Source organism: Betta splendens, chromosome 5 (genome assembly GCF_900634795.4).
Source record: "Betta splendens chromosome 5, fBetSpl5.4, whole genome shotgun sequence".
Lineage (NCBI taxonomy): Eukaryota > Metazoa > Chordata > Actinopteri > Anabantiformes > Osphronemidae > Betta > Betta splendens.
In genome coordinates this window covers 17,419,387-17,438,902 of record NC_040885.2, presented here as the reverse complement: position 1 = coordinate 17,438,902, position 19,516 = coordinate 17,419,387, and the positions used below count along the sequence as shown (strand labels likewise).

The window sequence follows — 19,516 nt, the reverse complement described above, 5'->3', positions numbered from 1 at the left end:
TTTTCTCCTCAGTGCGATCAGCTGGCGAGATAGCGGCGCTGGCCATGTGGACAATGCGAGGCGTGGAAGCGATGCTCGCGGGGCCAGACGTGCGTGTCACTGCCTTGCATCACTCTGGGCTCAGAGACGGACAAGGAAGCCGCGCAGCCAGCTCTCGACGACGCGTCTGGACACAAGCACTAATCAGAGCAGACCTGGGAGACCAGCTGCCCATTTGATCCGTGTCCTCTCCCTTCTGGGCATATTCTCCTTGCAATGAGCCGTCAGCGGCCTAATGACGAGCGCCCGGTACACGGCTCGCCGGGCGCACAAAGCGCTTCGTGAGGCGGAGCGTCCCTCAGAAGCTCCAGCCGTTTGTACTCGCTGCCCGCTCGCGTCTGCCGAAATCCGCCGTCCAAGGAGGTGCATTCATTACCGCGGTTCATCTAGAAAGGGAACGGGGCTCGAGAGTCACCAAAGACAATGGTTTCCAATTAGAGCGACGGAGCTGGGGAAAAACAACAGGAGCACGTCAAAGCACAAGTGTTTACTCGCTTGTAGCAATGATACGAGAAACCACAGCTTCTCCGTGCAAACAGGAAAAGAGCACTAATACCACAGAGACCTTGTTATCATCCAGGGACTAAAGCACTGTAAAATGTGTTTAAAAAAGGTTTTGGTCATCTGGTGGGAGCGGAGGGATTTCATGGCTGTGATGAAGCAACACGGGCTAATGAACGGCAGACAATAATAACACTAGCAAAGAGTCCAACCCGCCCGGTCCCCCTTTTCCTTCCACAAATCTCCTCTCATTAGTTTGTCCCCAAGTGCTGTGAACATCACTTCACGTCCGCTGGAAGCGCGAGCTGTCAAACGCATGCATGGAGAGAAGTTATTGTTTCCTCACGGAGGGGCCTGCGTTCAGTGAAACCACAGAGCAGGCGTCACGGCGTCACACGTTTCCTCTCATCACAAACGGGCCGGGAGCGGAGGACCGACGCGGGTCAGGGTTGATGTGATGGAGCTGGACCGGCTCAGTGCAAGGTGAACAATGTACATCATGAAGCGGTGACGGGGTGATAATGAAAAGGCGAGTCTGGTTTAACGTCTCCTCCTTCGTCCCGTCGTCCTCACAACGCCGGGCTCCGGATTAAATCAGGCCCAACGGTACCCAGAATGCACCACAGGAAGGTTCCTCGGCTCTTTGTCAGCCGATAAAACGTTTTGGGAAATAGAAACAAGAGAAAATAAATCTCCCGTGATGAGCGACTCTGTGGGACATCATGAGGACGAGCCCACGCGGTTACAAGCGAGTCTTAAGGAGCGGAGATGAAAAACGCAAGTCAACACATTTTCAAAGTACACAAATGAGGAAAGTTAGCGGGTGGCACCGAGTCCGCGTCTAAGCGCCGCTAATGGATCCAATCAGATGATTTTAAGTTCCTCTGCATTGGACTGGTGTCCGTCCTGTCTGTCAATGCATCGCAGCCGCTTGACAACAAACCGGCCGCTCTCTGTCTCCGCTCTCAACCCAATTTCTCAGCGAGGCCGTTCGGGGCATGTTTCAGATACTTGGAGGAAATGGTTCGCCTCGGAGATAAAGTAACAGCTTTCAAAAGATGCATAAAAAAATCCCAGTGACAGATTTATCTTTAGCCATAAATTGTGGTTTTTATGTATGCCCGCCTTTTATGTGCCCATTTGAGCGCTGTAATTGAACCAGTAAACAACAAGGCTTTTTAAATACCTGCGTGGCCCCGCGGAGCCGCTACCGCTGGTTAGCACTTCACTTTATGTCAAACACATACGTCTATGCGGTTAAATGTGACGCCGTTCCTTCCTGATGAAGTGACTGCAGTGGAGCCTCGAGGTCTGTGAGTCCGTTGTGCTGCGGAGGAACTCATTTGGCACCTAGCAAACCTTAGCTAACCGCTAAGGTTTGCTAGGTGGCGCAGGCACTTGCTAACGCAGGCGCTTGCTAACGCAGGCGCTTGCTAACGCAGGCGCTTGCTAACGCAGGCGTCTGCTAACGCAGGCGCTTGCTAACGCAGGCGTCTGCTAACGCAGGCGTCTGCTAACGCAGGCGTCTGCTAACGCAGGCGTCTGCTAACGCAGGCGCTTGCTAACGCGGGCGCTTGCTAACGTGTCCGTCTGCATCCGCACATCTCACATGCAGCGGCTCTATAGGCAGACGCCTCGGTACCAGGCGGGATTTGGCCTCGCTGCCTGTTGCACGACTGCCGGTGCTCAGTCTGCTGTGACTCGGTCAACAGCGATGAGCTTCACTAAGCTTTTTAGTTAACAAATTAGGGCTCCTCTAAAACAAAATGTAAATAATCTAAACATGTTTGGCAGACGGCGCCTCTTTTTTTCCCCTTTAAGACAAATGGGAAATGAAGGATTTAATTTTGCATGATGCTTCCCAGTTCAGAACGGCGAAGTCATTAGCTCAGTGAGGAAAAGGGTTTATCCAGACCATATAAAATCCCAGCTGAAGCGCAGACCTCCGGATGCAGCCGTATCGCAGCTCTCTCAATAATTATGAGGAGGATCCGAGATGAAAGCGAGGCCCTGGACTTTTAGTGCATTTCAAAGGCGATACCTCTGAAATTTAAAAGTGAATTGGATCTGAAAGCCTTTGGTCGAAGCTGTTAAAGATGGAACCGTCTCGGTGAAAGCAGTTGTAACACGGAAACAAAGCAATAGCATGAATATATTATATCTTATTTTTTAAGTTCCCGCCTGTAGCTGCCACCTAAGTATATTTAATATTTAAGTGTTTGGGCGTCAGCGTGGTCTGCTTCACCCAGACTCTGACAACTTCATTAAAATTATAAAATGCATCACTTGGCAATGTTTTAAAGCCTCTTACCTCCTTAAAAAAGCAAATCTCAGAGGATGTACTGGCATTTTACTGAACTGTATTTTACAGCTGATTGGCGTGGTGAATTAGCCGGCGCCAGGAAAAAGAACACAGACGCCTCGCGTGCGTTAATGCCACGGAGGCCCGGGAGACGCGGCTCGCTGCGTGCTGCCGCGTGGAATGCAAACACACCTCTGCCCGCGCAGCCGGTCTCAGCTCTGACGTGAGCGTTTTTGACAGGAGTAATAACCTGGAAAATCAAAGGGAAAAACACAAATGTAAATATGTGCACCTGATGAAATGCCTGCACGCGTGTCACCTGCCTCCAAGATGACAATGTTTCTACAGGTGTTTGCTGTTCTGCACCCGCGGCAAATACTACTACTACTACTACTACTACTACTCCAAAGGGCTGCCGTAACACTGAAGGGACGACTGCGTGAGCGAAGCGATCGATCAGGCTCCACCTCACACGTGCTGCATCAGCAGCGGAGGCCGAGACCATGAAAAGCTAAATTACACAGATATCTCTGTTGGCGTTTGATTCTAAATGGCTGGATCGCGTCGGGATAAAGGGGGATTAAACGACGTGTTTAATTTGTAAATCAGAGGCTACTGGAGCACAAGCGTGTGGAAAAGGAGGGAGTAATGCAGCCAGGTTCTAAGTCACTGGAGTGTGGTTTGACTGATAAAACACAAAGAGGCTGATGACGTCCAGCATCGATACTATGGATTTGTTTTATACCTGAATTTATGATATTTTTTGCTGAATTGTGATGTGAAACATTTCATTTGTGCAGAAGCCAGATTTAAAAGGTCCTTAATCAAGGAAGCAAACATTCTAACAAGGTTGGATGTGACATTTTCTAATTAAAGATTAAAATCTTTAATAAGCAAAGACAACAGAAGACCAGAGACCGTAGAGGATTACCGGCCCCTAGTTCCAGGTTTTTGTAGGAACACGTTTGATATTTTCAACAGGTTGAGAGACGATTGAACTGAACCGTTCCCACGTCTGCGTCTCAACTGAGGAGTTGCTTCTTTTTTGCTGTTGCTTTTCTGTCTGAACGATTTGAACCAAAATAGTAAAGTCATAACAGAAGTAACCAAATAATTATCTGTGGGTTCATCGCCCTCTCGTATTGACTTCTCACATTGCTTCATGTTAACTTCAACCATCTCATTTGTGGCAGTGATTTATTTTAATTCCAGATGAACTTAAATCTCATGCTGGACGTGTGTCATGTCTGTAATCTAACCACGACGCCTACATGCACTTCCCCGGACTCTGCAGGCCAATAACAACTTATTAACTATTTGCCCAAGTGAGGAGCTACTCGGAATAAGAATCGGGAGTGGGTTAGGGTGTGAAGATAAAGACAGTGTGTGGGCAGCTTCAGTGGAGCAGCCGCACTTGATTAATGTCAGAGGGAATAAGTTAGTGTGTAGGATGCAAACTGGGAAATTACTTGTGCGCTAAGCAATCAATGTAAGCAGCATAAAATACTATTTCAATATTTACATAGTACTTTACAGAAAACGTCCAAAGTGGAGTCATTAGAAACTGTGCACACAGCGATAATCTAAATAAAACCACGATCTGTCCCTGAATGGACGTGTTTCATCAAATATAATGGAAGCAGCCAATATTGTGACACACAGCACTTTGTATTAACTGTTGTAGGGAATTTAAAAGATGATCCGTGAAGGAAATGATGCTACTGCAGAATAAAAGTGTAATGTGAGGCCTGACTGGGATGATTGTACTGTTTATGTTTGAAGACGCAGCGCAGCAGATGCATGAGAAGCCAGATGTGGATTCAGAGACATTCTGATGGCTCGTTATGTCAGAATGTGCCTCAGGGACCAATGAGATCAGTTAAAGTGAATTAAAATGTTAAATATACACTGGATTTCTGTTTGCATTAAGAAGCAGGAGAAGATAAAGGTCATTACCCAGATTACAATTTCACAGAGAACACACCTTCATCTCCTAACGAGCCATTTTCATTAAAGGATGGCATGAATATATCAAAATAATGGAGCCTGAACAAAGCCGACCACTCACACCATGAGAAACAATCAGCACAACAGACACTTCATGGTTTGACACGTTCGCGGGGCATCTGGCTTTTATAAGAGTTTCCAATTTATTCAGGGACATGATGTGATTTGTGTGTGAGCAAAATTAATTTGTAATTTCTTACCAGAAACAAATACAGATTTTCTGGCAGTAAAATCATTAAGATCCTCCAACAAAACAACTGGAACTTAAAAGGTTCCTTTTGATGCGTTCACACAAACCCCACAGCGGCACCGGACACATAAAAGGACACAGCCAGTGCTAAATGCTGGGAAAGGCCTTGATTGCACTGATACAGTTTTGACTTTGAGCTCCGGGCTGGTAACTACCGTGAGGAGTAGCTGTCACGGCCGGTAGCATGACTCACAGCGAGCGAGAATGATGTCCTGGATGAATATCCTCCAGCCCCACTGGGAGTGTGCTGTCCCGCACTTCTGATGTCTTTGAGTGTCTCGGACCTGGAGGTCAGCATCTCATTTTACACAGACAAAAATCTATTACAAAACCCATCTCTCTCTCTACACTTGCATTAAGGCCACTGGGGAGCAGAAGCTTTTCTCTAATTGTTTTCCCCGGCTGCAGCGCTGACCTGGTTATGAGTGAACCCGGCCCATATTATTGCTTCGACCGGTGAGCGGGTCATTCGGCGCCATCGCTTACACGCGGCCCGATACTGTCCACGTTTACGCAGCGTGGAATTGCGTTAGGCGTGATGGTGGAGGCGGTTTGACGGAGCCAATGCATTACACACCACAGATCCACCTTCAGCTGCAGCACGGCAGAGATGAGAAGTTGCTGTATATGCACTTTATTCCCAGGTTGAATGGACTCACTGGCAGTGACCCGATGCGCTGTTACCTGCTGTGGTGGGTGTGATAAAAGATGGCGGCCTGGCTTCTCAGCGTTACAGGAGCTGTAACCACACGTCTGACGTGGTTGTGTCAATACTACAGCTTCAAAACCCATTCTAACTGTGTGATTCACATGTCATATGCACCACCTACAAACCCCAAAACAGCTGCTTTGGTTCCTATTACAGGACACGAACAGAGGTTTCATCATAAACGTTCTCCAGTGAAACAGAAACTGCACATGCTCTGTTCTCATCAGAAAGGACGACAGGCATCATCTCCCACGCAGTGAATCACACACGTCCTGTTATTATATCATACTTTAAAAACAGCCGTGGCTTTTTTTCGCGATAGACGATGGCTTTCCATTAACAGTCAACCAACCAAAAGGCAGAAAGATGAAAGCGCGACACAAAGGCCAGGTCGCGTTCAGGCTGCAAACTTACAGCGAGAGAGTCTGAGTCGCATTAAGAGTAACAATAGAATTCTACAAAATGTCTAAAATGTCCATGTATGAGACAAATGTGTCTCTGTTGTCACTGACTGGTTCTCGTAGCACAGGTTTACATAATTATGATTATACAGACAATTAGCTAATGAACAATCTAATGAAATATTACCAAGAGAAGAGCTGTTTGTTTAACATTTACAAAGCTGATCATCCTCGTTTAGTTCCACAGCTTCATAATTAGACAGAAGTAAATGTGTTTTGTAAGAGATACTTTTGTTAAATCAAGTGACAAAATTTAATGAATTCTTTAATCTGGTGAACGTAAAATACTCACTGATGATATCGAATGTTTGGATTCATGACTGACATGAGATGCAATAAGTGCATTTGAACCAGGTCCTCTGTCTCGAGATGAAGCCGTCCTCCCTCACACACAGATGAACAGCAGCGTTGGAACCGTTATTGAAATTCAGAAAAATTATTTTGAAATTAGAGTTGTTTTTTTTAGAATGGTTAAACTGGGCACACTCACTGTAAATTAGTTTAAAAGATATTCGTGCTTTGAGTCGTTGAATCAAAGGTGTGATGCTCTTAAACAGCCGATGCATAAAGGGACCAATGTCTGGAATTCACTGCTATTGTAGAAGACATTCTGCTGCAGGATTGCAATGTAGTGGCCACAATATGAAGTATTTATTAAGGGCCGACATATTCACACAGATGAGATGGGCAGTTTGGCTCCGGGCTAGTTTGCAACAGGGTCAAAGCCTTGTTTGATGGAATAAACATGAAAAAACAATCATCTGGAGACGGAGCCAGATTATTTAGTGGCAACGAAGAACAACAAGGCGAACGCACTTCACACTGTTGAGACGTTTTTGTTTCAGTGTTAAAACAAAAAAACAGCACTTTCTTATTTTAGTCGTGGATGAAGACGCTTTTTGTGACATTTGCGACAAACGATGAGGTCGTTTAACTGTGCAGCTCTGCTTCTAACATTTGAACGTGGTTTGAACCCAACTGTTCCCGCTGCCTGTATCCAGTCAGCCTCAAGTAGTGACCTTAATCATTACGTCTTAACTCCTGCTCTTTAGGAGAGCTCCGAACCCGCGGCCTAATTAGCCCTCTGATAAAGTGGAGACACGTTGTTACACCTTTTAAAAGCTAATCATCCTTGAAAGTGAAAGAAAAGATGAAGACAGACACACAAAGATGGACTGAAGATAATGCCTGCAGATAAGGATCAATATTTCCCAGCATCTCGCCGCTGCTGGCGGAGCACAGGCTCATTTAGAGCGACAATCAGCGCTGCGTTCATTACGGCCGTCCCTTAGATTCAGCGGCGATACGGCTGCAGCTTCTGTGGAGATGCACAGATAAACACATGGACCAGGACACGCTGGAAACGCTGATGCCGAGTCCGAGTCCGAGTCCTCGGTGCGAAGGCTGGAGAGACGAAATCATCAAATTCATCAAATCACAACTAATATTATAAGGTTCAAGCAGAAGTTAGTTATCACAGATGTGCGTTCATTCATTTCCAGAGTCTTCTGTATCTGTTGGCGCTTTCTGAGCCTCGGCCGACTCCAGTCATAAATACTGTAACCTACTGTACACGCAGCCATGTTTGAGCGACAGCTGCCTTCGATGGAACTACTGCTACTACTGCTGTGCATTCATAGACATGGGATCTGTAGCTGTGAGCATGGACAGAACAAGATGGCGACACTGCAGATTCCACGGGTACATTAAATATGATGCACGTTGATTCATAAACAAAACAAAAGTAAGAAAAGTTGTTGTCTTTAAATACATGTAATTATATAATTAACAGTGAATACATTGATTTGCATTTCTTGGGTGTCTGCCTGTCTATCTGTCTGTCTGGAGGCACAGTTCAGCTTAGTCTCAAGTAAATATATACATGTAAAGAATTAAACAAGCAATTGTTCTGCCCTCTGTGCCCTCGGAGGACCTCCCAGAATGCTGTGTGGAGGTGGAGGAGAGGCCACCGCTAAGACTCTTCTGGCATGAAAATGACTTCCTGCTCTAATGCAAATGTCACAAAGAGGCTCTGATCCACTCCTAATCGCTCCGCAATCACTTTCTTCTTCGCTCCTTCTGTGACGGTAAAAATGGATTTCAAAAATCTGCCGCGATTCGGGCGGAGAGATTAAAAATTCTCAAGACATGTCGAAGATACGAGCTACAATAATCCTTATTAAAAAAAAAAAAAAAAAGTGACACATCAGTGATCAGGGATCTGACTCTCCAGGGCATCGTTAGTGAGATATAATGATAAATATTTATTTATCTTTAATTATCATAATCAGTTTAAAAAGATGTTAATTCATTTGGCACCGACTGGTCCAGTACAAACACCACTACTGCATTTAATAGCGCCGTTCAACTCATTAGATGAAGGAATAAATGTGCCGAGCATGATGTACTACGCCTGATGTTCACATTTACCATAAAGATTAAAAAGTGTGATATAACTATTAGAATGTGTTTAATCCTTTTGTCACGGAGCGAAAACGAGTCAGTGGGGAAAAAGCAAATGATCTCGTGGAGAGTTTTTCCATATAATCATCCGTTGAATTACCTAATTAATTAGATACAGAGTGTGCTTTTGATAGATACCTGGGGACCTGTGGGAGATGCTCACAATGAGGGAGCAGCGCTCGCTCTGAGCAGCACGGAAACAAAATACCCCATTGTCATCGCAGTCGCTGCCATTTGCAGCACGAGCTCTCAGACGGGCACAGTGATCAGCCGCCTTGTTGCTAAAAAGGGAGCGACGCAGCGCGGTGCTGACGTGGACTATGTAATTATCATGGCATGTACAACAGGAGGCTTATTTGCCCCAGTGTCATCCTCTGAGGAGACGCCAGTGGTGCAGTGATCCATATCACCTTATCTCCCATTCCCTTTGGGGCTGCACATTCAGCATGGAGCAGCAGGCTAATAAAGATGACAGAGGTGTGAGGCACGGTTTAAAGGGCCAGCACGCGTTTCTGCAGCCACAGACAGCGACCGGAAGCATCCGTGGAGGGAAACGCCACCGGGGCGGCGACGGAAGGGTTTCACATGCAGCGAGTCTCAGCGCCGCCGTATAAACGCGCCCCTTCAATTTCCACTACAAACCCATTAAAACAGCACATGAAAGCCGTCACTTGTGAGAGCTCCTCTCAGTAAAATGGGATTTGATTGAGCGGGAGAAGACAATGACCACATCAACACGCCAACAGCCCCACAGTGCAGCGTGGAAATTGAATTCTGCCGTACAAGCGCTAAACTGTGTGTAAATAGGGTGTCAAGCAATTACGTGGCTTGTTGATTGCAAAATGTATTATCATCATGCTGCATATGGCTCTAGAGGGTCCGACAAAAACAACAGGGACCGAAATATTTAGCAAATCATAAAAAACATGCTTTGTCACTTCAATAAAGTAAACATTTGCAAACATTTAGTCTGACGCGTGCAGACGTTTATAGCCAACGGTGCAACTTCCCATCGCGTTTAGTACAAACGAGTAACAAAACGTGTTTCAAAAGGCCACATGAACGTAAAGTTATTCCCTCTGGTGGATTTGTGTGCAGAGCCGGACTGGATGCGGCGTCGCTGTTTTAATGATGCTGCATTCAAACAAACAGTCCACAGAGGACAGCAACAACCTCTACTGCCAAGTGGGGCACACTAACTAGATAACTCAGTGAGCACAAGCGCTAATAACGCACAAAAAGACAAACTTAATAGACGTCACAATAAATGTTATCTGTTTGGAACAAACACTGAAGCAGGAAGACTCAGAAATGGAGGATAATTAGCGTCGCTGTGTCCAGACCAGGGAGCTGAAGGTCGTTTGGTACAGAACCGGGGCGGCGTGCAGAACCGTGGCGCTGTCTAACGAGCAGGTCCGCCAGGGGGATGCAGGCGATGGCGGAGGCAGCGTGAGCGCGCTCCAGGAGTCTGAGGTCCGACTGAGCAGGCCCTCAGCGCCACCACGGCTCCTACAGCACGTCTGCCCATAACCCACAGCGGCTTCCAGTCTGTCACCGGCATTGACACTGCTTAAGACTGTCTCTAATCATTCTAATTTGCATCAGCACTCGCATGCAAATCTATGAGGAACGCGAGGGAGGCGCGTTTCCTCTCCATTAGAACGGACTGAAGTTAGACACCCCAAAACCCCACAGGAGTGTGCTGTGCGAGCGCACTCGGCGAGCTCTCGTCTGTACTCGCATTGCAGTTGCCCAGGCAACCCTGTCTCCAAGATTTTAAACTCGGATTTAACATATGACGCCTTCTGTGTCCCTCCACAGTCAGGAAACAGGATTACTGGCGGGGGAAGAAAAAACACTTCTTGGTGGAGTATCTACCGACGTATCGCGTCCATTGCATTTGAAGGCGACATGTGGCCAGAAAAAGAAAACATTAAATCCAGTGACACACAGCCCTCAGGTGGTGCACTACTATATTTCTTGGCAGACTGTGACAAGAGATAAGTCATTTGCATAGCTGTTATATTGTGCTTTGACACTGTCAACAGCGTTAATAGGATTTGTCAAAATGTGGGCCACAAGTAGATCTGAAACACACAACCAGAGGCATTGTACCAGCTGGGGGTATTAGAATGAGACGAGGTGCTCAGAGTTTGCACAGGCTTCAAAAGTCGCACTATCATCCCCAACAAGTTTGTTGCTGTAAGTCAGACAGGGCTCTCGTAGTCAGGTCAGTGTTTTCATGTGCAAAACTAGTTCCATATTTTCAAATATAAACATCGTCTTCTCCTCAAAGCAAATACGGCAGCTGGCCCGTGTCCAAACACAGCTGGCAAACACTTAAGTACACGCGTTCAGCACTTCTGCGCTGCTAAGATAATGGCAGTACGTTGAGAGGGAAGACGCGTGCGTGCAGCGTTCGCATGCGAGGCCTCCCAGCAGCCACGAGGCCGTCTGCTAACGAGCCGCGGCGCCGGCGCCTAGCTTAAGCAGAGGGGTGACCTGCTAACATGCGCCGTAAAGCCAGCCGCGGCTGGATGTGCAGAGGCAGATGGCTTCATTAAACTTTGACAAGCTTTCAATGGTGTTTAGCTGATGATTGAGATTCATGACTGTCTTTGGTTATTGTCCTTTCTAGACATAAACTATTGATTTGGTCCTGATCCGCCCGCAGAGGAGCTGCTGCGCTAACGTCGTATAACTCTGGGAGCCACAGACATCACAGTAATGGCTGCCAGGTGAGGTCGAGCTAATTACACTTGAAAACACGTGTTTTATTGTAGTTTTTAATTTGTTTTAGCTTTATGACCAATCTAACTCCTAACTGACAACACAAAGCGACATGCTTGACACGAGCTTATAGAGCGTTTATGATTTACTGAGAGAATAATGATGTGGATGTGATTAAAAAGCGAGTCGCAGCCTTCACAGCGTGCCATTCGCTCATATTGTTCTAATGGGATGAATGAAGGCTCCTCCTCTGACCTTCAGTGTCGTCTCTGAAACCAGCAGATTATTTTGAAGTTTGTTACAGAAGCAACTTTCTCCTCAGATGGTGATAATCACAAGTCACGTGGCAGAACTAGAATGTGATGGCTGAGGCATAAAGTAATATAATGACATCAACAGAGGTGGACACGGTTGAGCGATAACGGTATCAGAGAAGCGGCTCCGCTGCCAGAAACATCAGCGGCAAATTAGTCAAGTGTCTTCACAGATTCACTTGAGAGAGGATCCCAGAGGAGCCACGTCAGGGGAGACGGAGCAGCTCTGGAATGGGCAGGAGAGCAGAGATTAGCATGAAGCAGGTCGGCACTCGGGGGGCGGCGGCTGCCGTCACATCTGGAGCGCTAACAAAGCTTTGTCCACCCGCTAATCTCGTGTCATCTCTGTAAAATAAGGGCTTTCATCAGGGATTCCGTGCCCGCGATTATTATCAAGAAGATGAGAGGCGTCCGACAATACCTGATGTTGCTTTTGACTACGGTTAAAGCGACGTTTGATCAACATTCAGGTTTGACCAGTTGAGGTTAATGGATTAATATCATATTTCGCTCCAGTGCAGGAAGAACCTAAACTTCACGTTCCGCTCAGGATGAGCTGTTTCTGTTACTATGGAAACGTCCTGCGCCGTGTTTGTGTCGCCATCCGGCTCATCCACCTCCTGGCCAACTTTAAGGACAATAGTCTGTAGCTGTGCATGATCAGTCAATGCCACCGCTACTGACAACCAGGCGACAGGCTCATTCAGACGTCGGCTACACATGTCCACTTCATTGACTTTGGGCTGTCGCATATAACTTTAAACAGCAGCAAAGCAAAACCTCCCACGTCGCTCTTGTTTATTTCCTTTTAACCAATTTCAGCCTCCATAGATGTGACTGTCAGGTCTGTGACAGACTGACGGCCCGTCCAGGGTGTACAGACTGTCCTGGAGCTGATCCCTTAAAGGGGAGCTGAAATGGGTAATGGACGGCTGGAAACTTTATCAGGGTAAAGAGTGAAGCTGCAGGAATAAATGCCTGCTGCTTAGTTTGTCACCTACTGCTTCCCAATCTTCAGCAGTCAGATTTTCTGCTGCTAAAATTAACCTAGTTAATGATTTAGGGGGATATAAAATACAAAATCCAGTGATAGCAATAACAATCAGTGATGCACTGATGAGAAAACAGCAAATCCCTGACTTTTATCTTTCCTTTGAAACATAGTGTTGAGATTTACACTGAAGGCAGGAGGAAGGCTCTTTAATGTAATCAGGCCCATCTTAAGTACACCCTAAGACGTGTTAATGCTGACCACAGTGTGGATGTGTCACGCATTTAAAGATCCCAGCACGTCCTGAAACATTCAGTCCTGTGTGTGATTAGCCTGCTTCGATTAGATAGGAGCGTTCCCCAGGTGGGTATCGAGCCCGGGTGCGTTTGAACAGGAGGTAAAGCGAGAAGTCAACAGTGTTTAGTCAAATAAAAGGCAAAGATTAAAGAAACTTTGGCAGTCAAGTACGGATAATTGATTTATAATTTATCAATGGTCGGGCTGAGCGTTTGCTGCTGGAATGGTTTTACTTTCCTCCAGAGAGCGGCCCTGTTCTCAGAGCGCTTATTCAAAGTCCAGCTTCAGCAACAGAATCCACATAATGTGACAGAATATAAGCAAAACAACGCTCTGCAAACACCGCCTGATTAAATGAAATTGTTACAGCAATGAAAGTGATATATGATACGAAGGTGAGCGTGTAAAGTGCCATAAATCTTCTTTGTCCTACCTTGAAAGGTCAGCATTTGCCAAGACGGGGCCAGAGACACTGTTTTATTTTACAGTAATGAAAGGGAGAAAGCAGAAGCTCCGGTGCAGACAGACCTCCTGCCCGAGCAATAAAAGCGCTGCTCGCTCATTAACCGCGCGGCTCCTTCCTGTGGAGGGCGCAGGGTGAGACCGAGGTGAGTCGGGCCTTTAGCGTTGGACCGGCCGCTCGCGAATACACAATAGCGTTACAGCGTTTGACCTAGAAACATGAAACTCCTGATGACGTCAGAGTCCCTGCCGTTTGTTTGGGAAACCTTCAGCAGTGAAGTTAAATCAACGGTAGCACAACGCAGAACCCGCGCGCTCGGCTCCCAGCGTTTATGGCCTCCACTTCGTTACACAAATTCAATCAGCACTTAGCAGCTTCCGCAGATGTGAAAGCAGCAGCTACAGCGACGTCCTTCTCTGTTACTGTAACATGTTAAAAGCAACCGTTCCAGCGCCTCCTTAACATACACACACAATACAACAATGCATTTTTCCCCCGAAGTTGCTGTTTTTCCCTCCTCCTACTGCAATTTAATTATTGGCAGCACTTAGGCAGCGTCAGACACCAACTGGGATTTTAATAACTGTTGAGGCGCCAGCTGTGAACTATTAAGAAACAATGGTGATGACCAGCGGATTGAGAAATCAAATTCCCAAGCAGCAGCCAGCGATGCCTCCCACACAGCTGGCCGAAGCCGCCGCCCGGCTACTCTAACAGAGCCACAGCTCATTAGTGGCTACGCTAACAGAGCCGCCGCTCGTTTGCCGGCTACGCTAACAGAGCCGCCGCTCGTTTGCCGGCTACGCTAACAGAACCGCCACTCGTTTGCCGGCTACGTTAACAGAGCCGCCGCTCGTTTGCCGGCTACGCTAACAGAACCGCCGCTCGTTTGCCGGCTACGCTAACAGAGCCGCCGCTCGTTTGCCGGCTACGCTAACAGAGCCGCCGCTCGTTTGCCGGCTACGCTAACAGAACCGCCGCTCGTTTACCGGCTACGCTAACAGAACCGCCGCTCGTTCGCCGGCTACGCTAACAGAACTGCCGCTCGTTCGCCGGCTACGCAAACAGAACCGCCGCTCGTTCGCCGGCTACGCTAACAGAGCCGCCGCTCGTTTGCCAGCTACGCTAACAGAGCCGCCGCTCGTTTGCCGGCTACGCAAACAGAACCGCCGCTCGTTTGCCGGCTACGCTAACAGAGCCGCAGCTCGTTTGCCGGCTACGCTAACAGAGCCGCCGCTCGTTTGCCGGCTACGCTAACAGAGCCGCCGCTCGTTTGCCGGCTACGCTAACAGAGCCACCGCTCGTTCGCCGGCTACGCTAACAGAGCCGCCGCTCGTTCGCCAACTACGCTAACAGAGCCGCCGCTCGTTTGCCGGCTACGCTAACAGAGCCGCCGCTCGTTTGCCGGCTACGCTAACAGAACTACAGCTCGTTTGCCAGCTACGCTAACAGAGCCGCAGCTTGTTTGGTGGCTACGTTAACAGAGCCGCTGCTTGTTCGGCGGCTACGCTAACAGAGCCGCCGCTCGTTTGCCGGCTACGCTAACAGAACTGCCGCTTGTTTGCCGGCTATGCTAACAGAACCGCCGCTCGTTTCCCGGCTACGCTAACAGAACCGCAGCTCGTTTGCCGGCTACGTTAACAGAGCCGCTGCTCGTTCGGCGGCTACGCTAACAGAGCCGCCGCTCGTTTGCCGGCTACGCTAAAAGAACTGCCGCTTGTTTGGCGGCTACGCTAATAGAGCCGCCACTCGTTTGGTGGCTATGCTAACAGAGCCGCCGCTCGTTTGCCAGCTAAGCTAACAGAGCCGCCGCTCGTTTGCCGCCTACACCAACAGAGCCGCAGCTTGTTTGGTGGCTACGCTAACAGAGCCGTGCGTCCCGCCATGAGCTCTGGAGGACGCCGGCAGCGTGAGAAAAGCTTTGAACGTGCAGACAGGTGTACTCACCCTGTACCAAACGATCTCTCGAAGCCTTCCGTCAGTTTTGAAGTTACACTTGAGAGTAACAGTCTCTCCCACAACAACAGGAGGCAGGGGCTCTATGGTAACTGTCAAATATCCTGGAAAGAAAAAGGATGGGAGATTTTTATTACAACAAAAGCACCGTCCATGAACAAGATGTAAGTTTTGATGTTTTACTTCGCTTCTGTCTTGCTGAAGCAAATATTTGACAACAGTAAAGCCGTTATGAATTTACAGCACATGAATCACTAAATAGATTCACTGGTCTCATTTAGAATAAAGCTGTGATTCATGCTTATACAAGCACTCCCCCACATAGAGGTTAAGTACACTGGTGAGCAACACTTCACTGGTAGTTACTTAAGTATGAAAGAGCTCATTTTTCACTGACCTTGCATAATTTTTTTTATCTGATTTTGAAATTCAGACAAATATAATTTCTTTGCAGCCATTTTCTAATGTCTACAGACCATGTGCAGCAATTGTAGTTATTATCCAACAATAAGTAGTGCTATTTATTGTGAGTCTTCAATTTTATCGTCACAGGAAAATATGTGCAATGTGAATAAATGGGAAAATGATTGGTTCGCTAATAAGATGGCATTCGAGCTGCATTCTTGTACGTTTCAACGGTTTAGCTGAAGATTTTTGGCCTTGAAGGAACATGTTCAACCCATGAACATGTAAGGAAGGTTAAATTGATATATACATATATATAAAAACCCCAACGGAAAAATCTTAAGGGCCAGAAGCAAAGTCTCGACAGCTGACAAATGTATTATAAAGGACTCTGCTATTGTTGAATCACAGCGTGTGATGTTATACTTAGAAATCAAACAATCTCCGTTTTTATTAGCTGCACTGAATCCCACAGCTTCCCTACTGTTCCATAATTGAAGATACTTATATTTTCCATTAGGATTGAACTGATGCTTATGCAGTGAGAGGCACAAAAAGTCAACAGCAGCAAACACTGAGCAAACATTCACACGAAGACTGACAACAACAACAACAACTCAACAAAGTTCAGTGCCTTGATATAGGCAGCGCGACGACCGTGTGCTAAAGAATCTGGTTCACACACACAAACTGTACAAACATAAGGGTTTGAGATGGAATCTGCCAAATAAAATGATAGGATGCAAAAAGAAAAAATGACCCAGTCACAGTGAAAAGAGCCGAGAGGAAATGGATGTGTCCAAACACTGGACTATAAATGCGGGGACGCTCATGAACACACGTCCAGTTTACACGGCGGTGAAGAGAACATCTTATTACGTCTGACGGCCGCAGAGCCGGCGACAGCGTGGGATGACTTCCACCGACAGACAGCGAGCTCTCCGGCCGACACATTCACGATTTAATACGGAACTACAGTAAACATAATAAAACTGGGTAAAACGAGGACTGTATTACAAACAGTGGTGTTGATAAAAGACAATAAAGCACTAGGAAGCAGACAGAGCTGCACTATAAAAGTGTGACTCAAAGCCAGTGTTAAATGTGGAAAATCCTACATGAGTGCATGTTTTTATGAACTAAAATATTTGATGGAATACACCAAGAACTCATGTTTAAGTCTATCGATTCTCTGACGGACAAGCAGCCGGTCAGGCTCTAACCTCCATCTCTCCCAGTGACAGCCGGGACCAACACAGACACACCTGTGACCCGGTGGAGATGATGGATGGGTGGATTTTCAAGAGCAGAAAATTATTACATTTACCAGGAATTAACATTCATTGTCACAGCCGCCGCATAAAGTTCACAGGTACCGTAGCTAAAAGGAGAAGTACTGTACTTTCACTATTATCGACTGCTTCATAGGTTTGAAAACAATCTTTTACCTGGGTTTACCTTTACAGTGAGCGCTACTGTATCTATAAAGACTGATCTGAGGCAGGTCTAGGTACAAATGAGTTCATCACCTGACTCTCACTGGCTCATCACCTGTGGATTCATGTAAAACAGTCTTTGGCACTGGCCTTGGTGAACAGAAGACCACATTTCTCTCATGTCGATGCATCTAGTTATGCGTATTAAAAACTCTTAATTGGCTGCAGAGATCTCCCCACCAGAGTGAAACTGAATGGATAAACCTTTCTGGAGACTGTGTGTCATTAACACGGCGCTGACGCTCTTAAGAGAAAATCCCAACCACTTACTACAAACCCATGAGGGGAACAGCCCGCTCTTGTAAATGTCTGGGATTTCGAGAGAGGTAGAAACGAGGAAGCCAACTAAGCAGTTCAGTGCTCGTCTCCCACAAGAGAGAAATATGTGCTCCAAGTCCAACATATCATGTTTACTTTAAGCTGGTGAAGGATGTTACACAGTGGCAAGTTTAAGTCACAATAGGAACCGGAGCTTTCTGTCTGTATGGATTATGTTCTGTAGCCATACAGTGTAAGCGTGCAGGTTGGATAAAGTGTGTGACGCCCTCAGCTAACAACATCAAGTAAAGCTAATTGAGGTCAGGAGATTTTGCGTTTTCTATTTATAAGTAACATCTGCTGGCAAGAAGCACGCATAGCAAGAGGGACGACGGAGAATCAATAATTGCTGATTTGCATGAGGCTGAAAAAAGGCCTCTGAGTGATTTCAAAGAATGTAGATATCCATCAGTCCAACTGTCTATAAATGGAGATGATTTAGTGCAGTGGCCACTCTCAGAAGTTCGCACTCAGCTAAAACGACTCCTTAGGCGCAAAGCTGCATCTCAAAGAGCTGGTAACCCCTTGTTTTCCAGGTGTTTTCCTGGAAACCTTCACACTCACGTAAAAGGGCCTTTACAGAGCGTGAATCGGGGCTAACGAGCTCCACGGTCCGTCCAGGTGCAGATACAGACAGGTCGGACGGCGTGGGGACGATGTCCAGCTGCTGGAGCTCTGCTGAAGCTGACTGATGCAGCAGGACAATGGTCGCAGCCATCAAAGTGACTGTGCCTTTTGTAGTGGCTCGGTGACAGCGAGACCGTAACCCGCTCAAGATGCTGCTGCTGCGGAGCCGAGACAGAGCCGTTCACACCAGGCAGCGCAGGGACGCGGTTAAGCCCAAGCAGATCTGTCAGGATAAATGGCCCAGGACTTCCAAAGGTCTGATTCGTAATAGCAGGAAGACATTTGTTTGAGGCTGCTGCTGGTAAAGGAGGTTCAATCAGCTGTAAAGTCCAAAGGTGCACTTGATTTTCCTCAGCAGCTTTGAGTGTTCAATAAAGACACTCGGGATCGTAATTGCCTATGTGATTTAGCGTAAGCACATTGTGCCATACCATAAAAATAACACAGCGTTTGTGTTTGCGGGGATCAATCGGAAGGGAAGGGAAGAGGGAATTACACGGGTGACGCTCCGGTGCCAGAAAGTTCACATTCCAAACAAGAAAGCGGAGCCGTCGCAGGCGGCGGCACGAAGCACGACGCGCCCACGCGACGCGGCGCCGTCCAAATGTGTTCATAAATTAGACACATTATTTTTGCCAGTTCTCGGCTGTAAGCGGTCCAATAAAGCAATATATCTGCTCCGTTTGATGCCCCTGTTAAAACCCCGGATAAATCGGGCCGGGAGCACGACGGCGCCGACGCCGCTTCGACTCAGCTCACGGATCAACAGCAAACGTTAACGCACATCTGGAAACGGCTGTGCCAGATGCCGAGACGCTCCGACTGGACCCACGAGGGCCTCGCAAACAACGTGACACCTTATTATTCTCCTCAACTCACCGTGACGCTGCTTTAATTAACGGAGAGGCGTACAGAACGACTCTTATCACGTCAATGTTGGGGAAATGAAACCACCTCCGTTATCGATGAGTTACACAGAGTATTTTACCGCAAGGAGAGAGAGACTACATACAGAAACATCACGGCTGGGAAAGTTTCAGCCGTGATGTTTCTTCTCCAGTTCAGACGCAGCTTAAAGACAATAGGTACGTTCATCTGATGCTCCCAGCAGCCGACGCACGAGCTGCATCTGCACGAAGCAGCTGTTCTGCTTAAAGCAGCTGCGACGCTGACGTCAACGCTCACCT

General features: G+C 47.2%; 1 protein-coding gene across 9 annotated transcripts in view; it reads right to left on the bottom strand.

Moving 5' to 3' along the window:
* igsf21a (immunoglobin superfamily, member 21a) overlaps nt 1–19,516 on the bottom strand; it is a 148,585-nt gene that overhangs the window by 60,004 nt on the left and 69,065 nt on the right. For all 9 annotated transcript variants that reach the window (XM_055508707.1, XM_041070803.2, XM_055508708.1 and 6 more), the window contains one exon: nt 15,475–15,587. In XM_055508707.1, the coding sequence (XP_055364682.1) occupies nt 15,475–15,587 (113 nt within the window). The remainder of the gene's footprint in view (nt 1–15,474; nt 15,588–19,516) is intronic.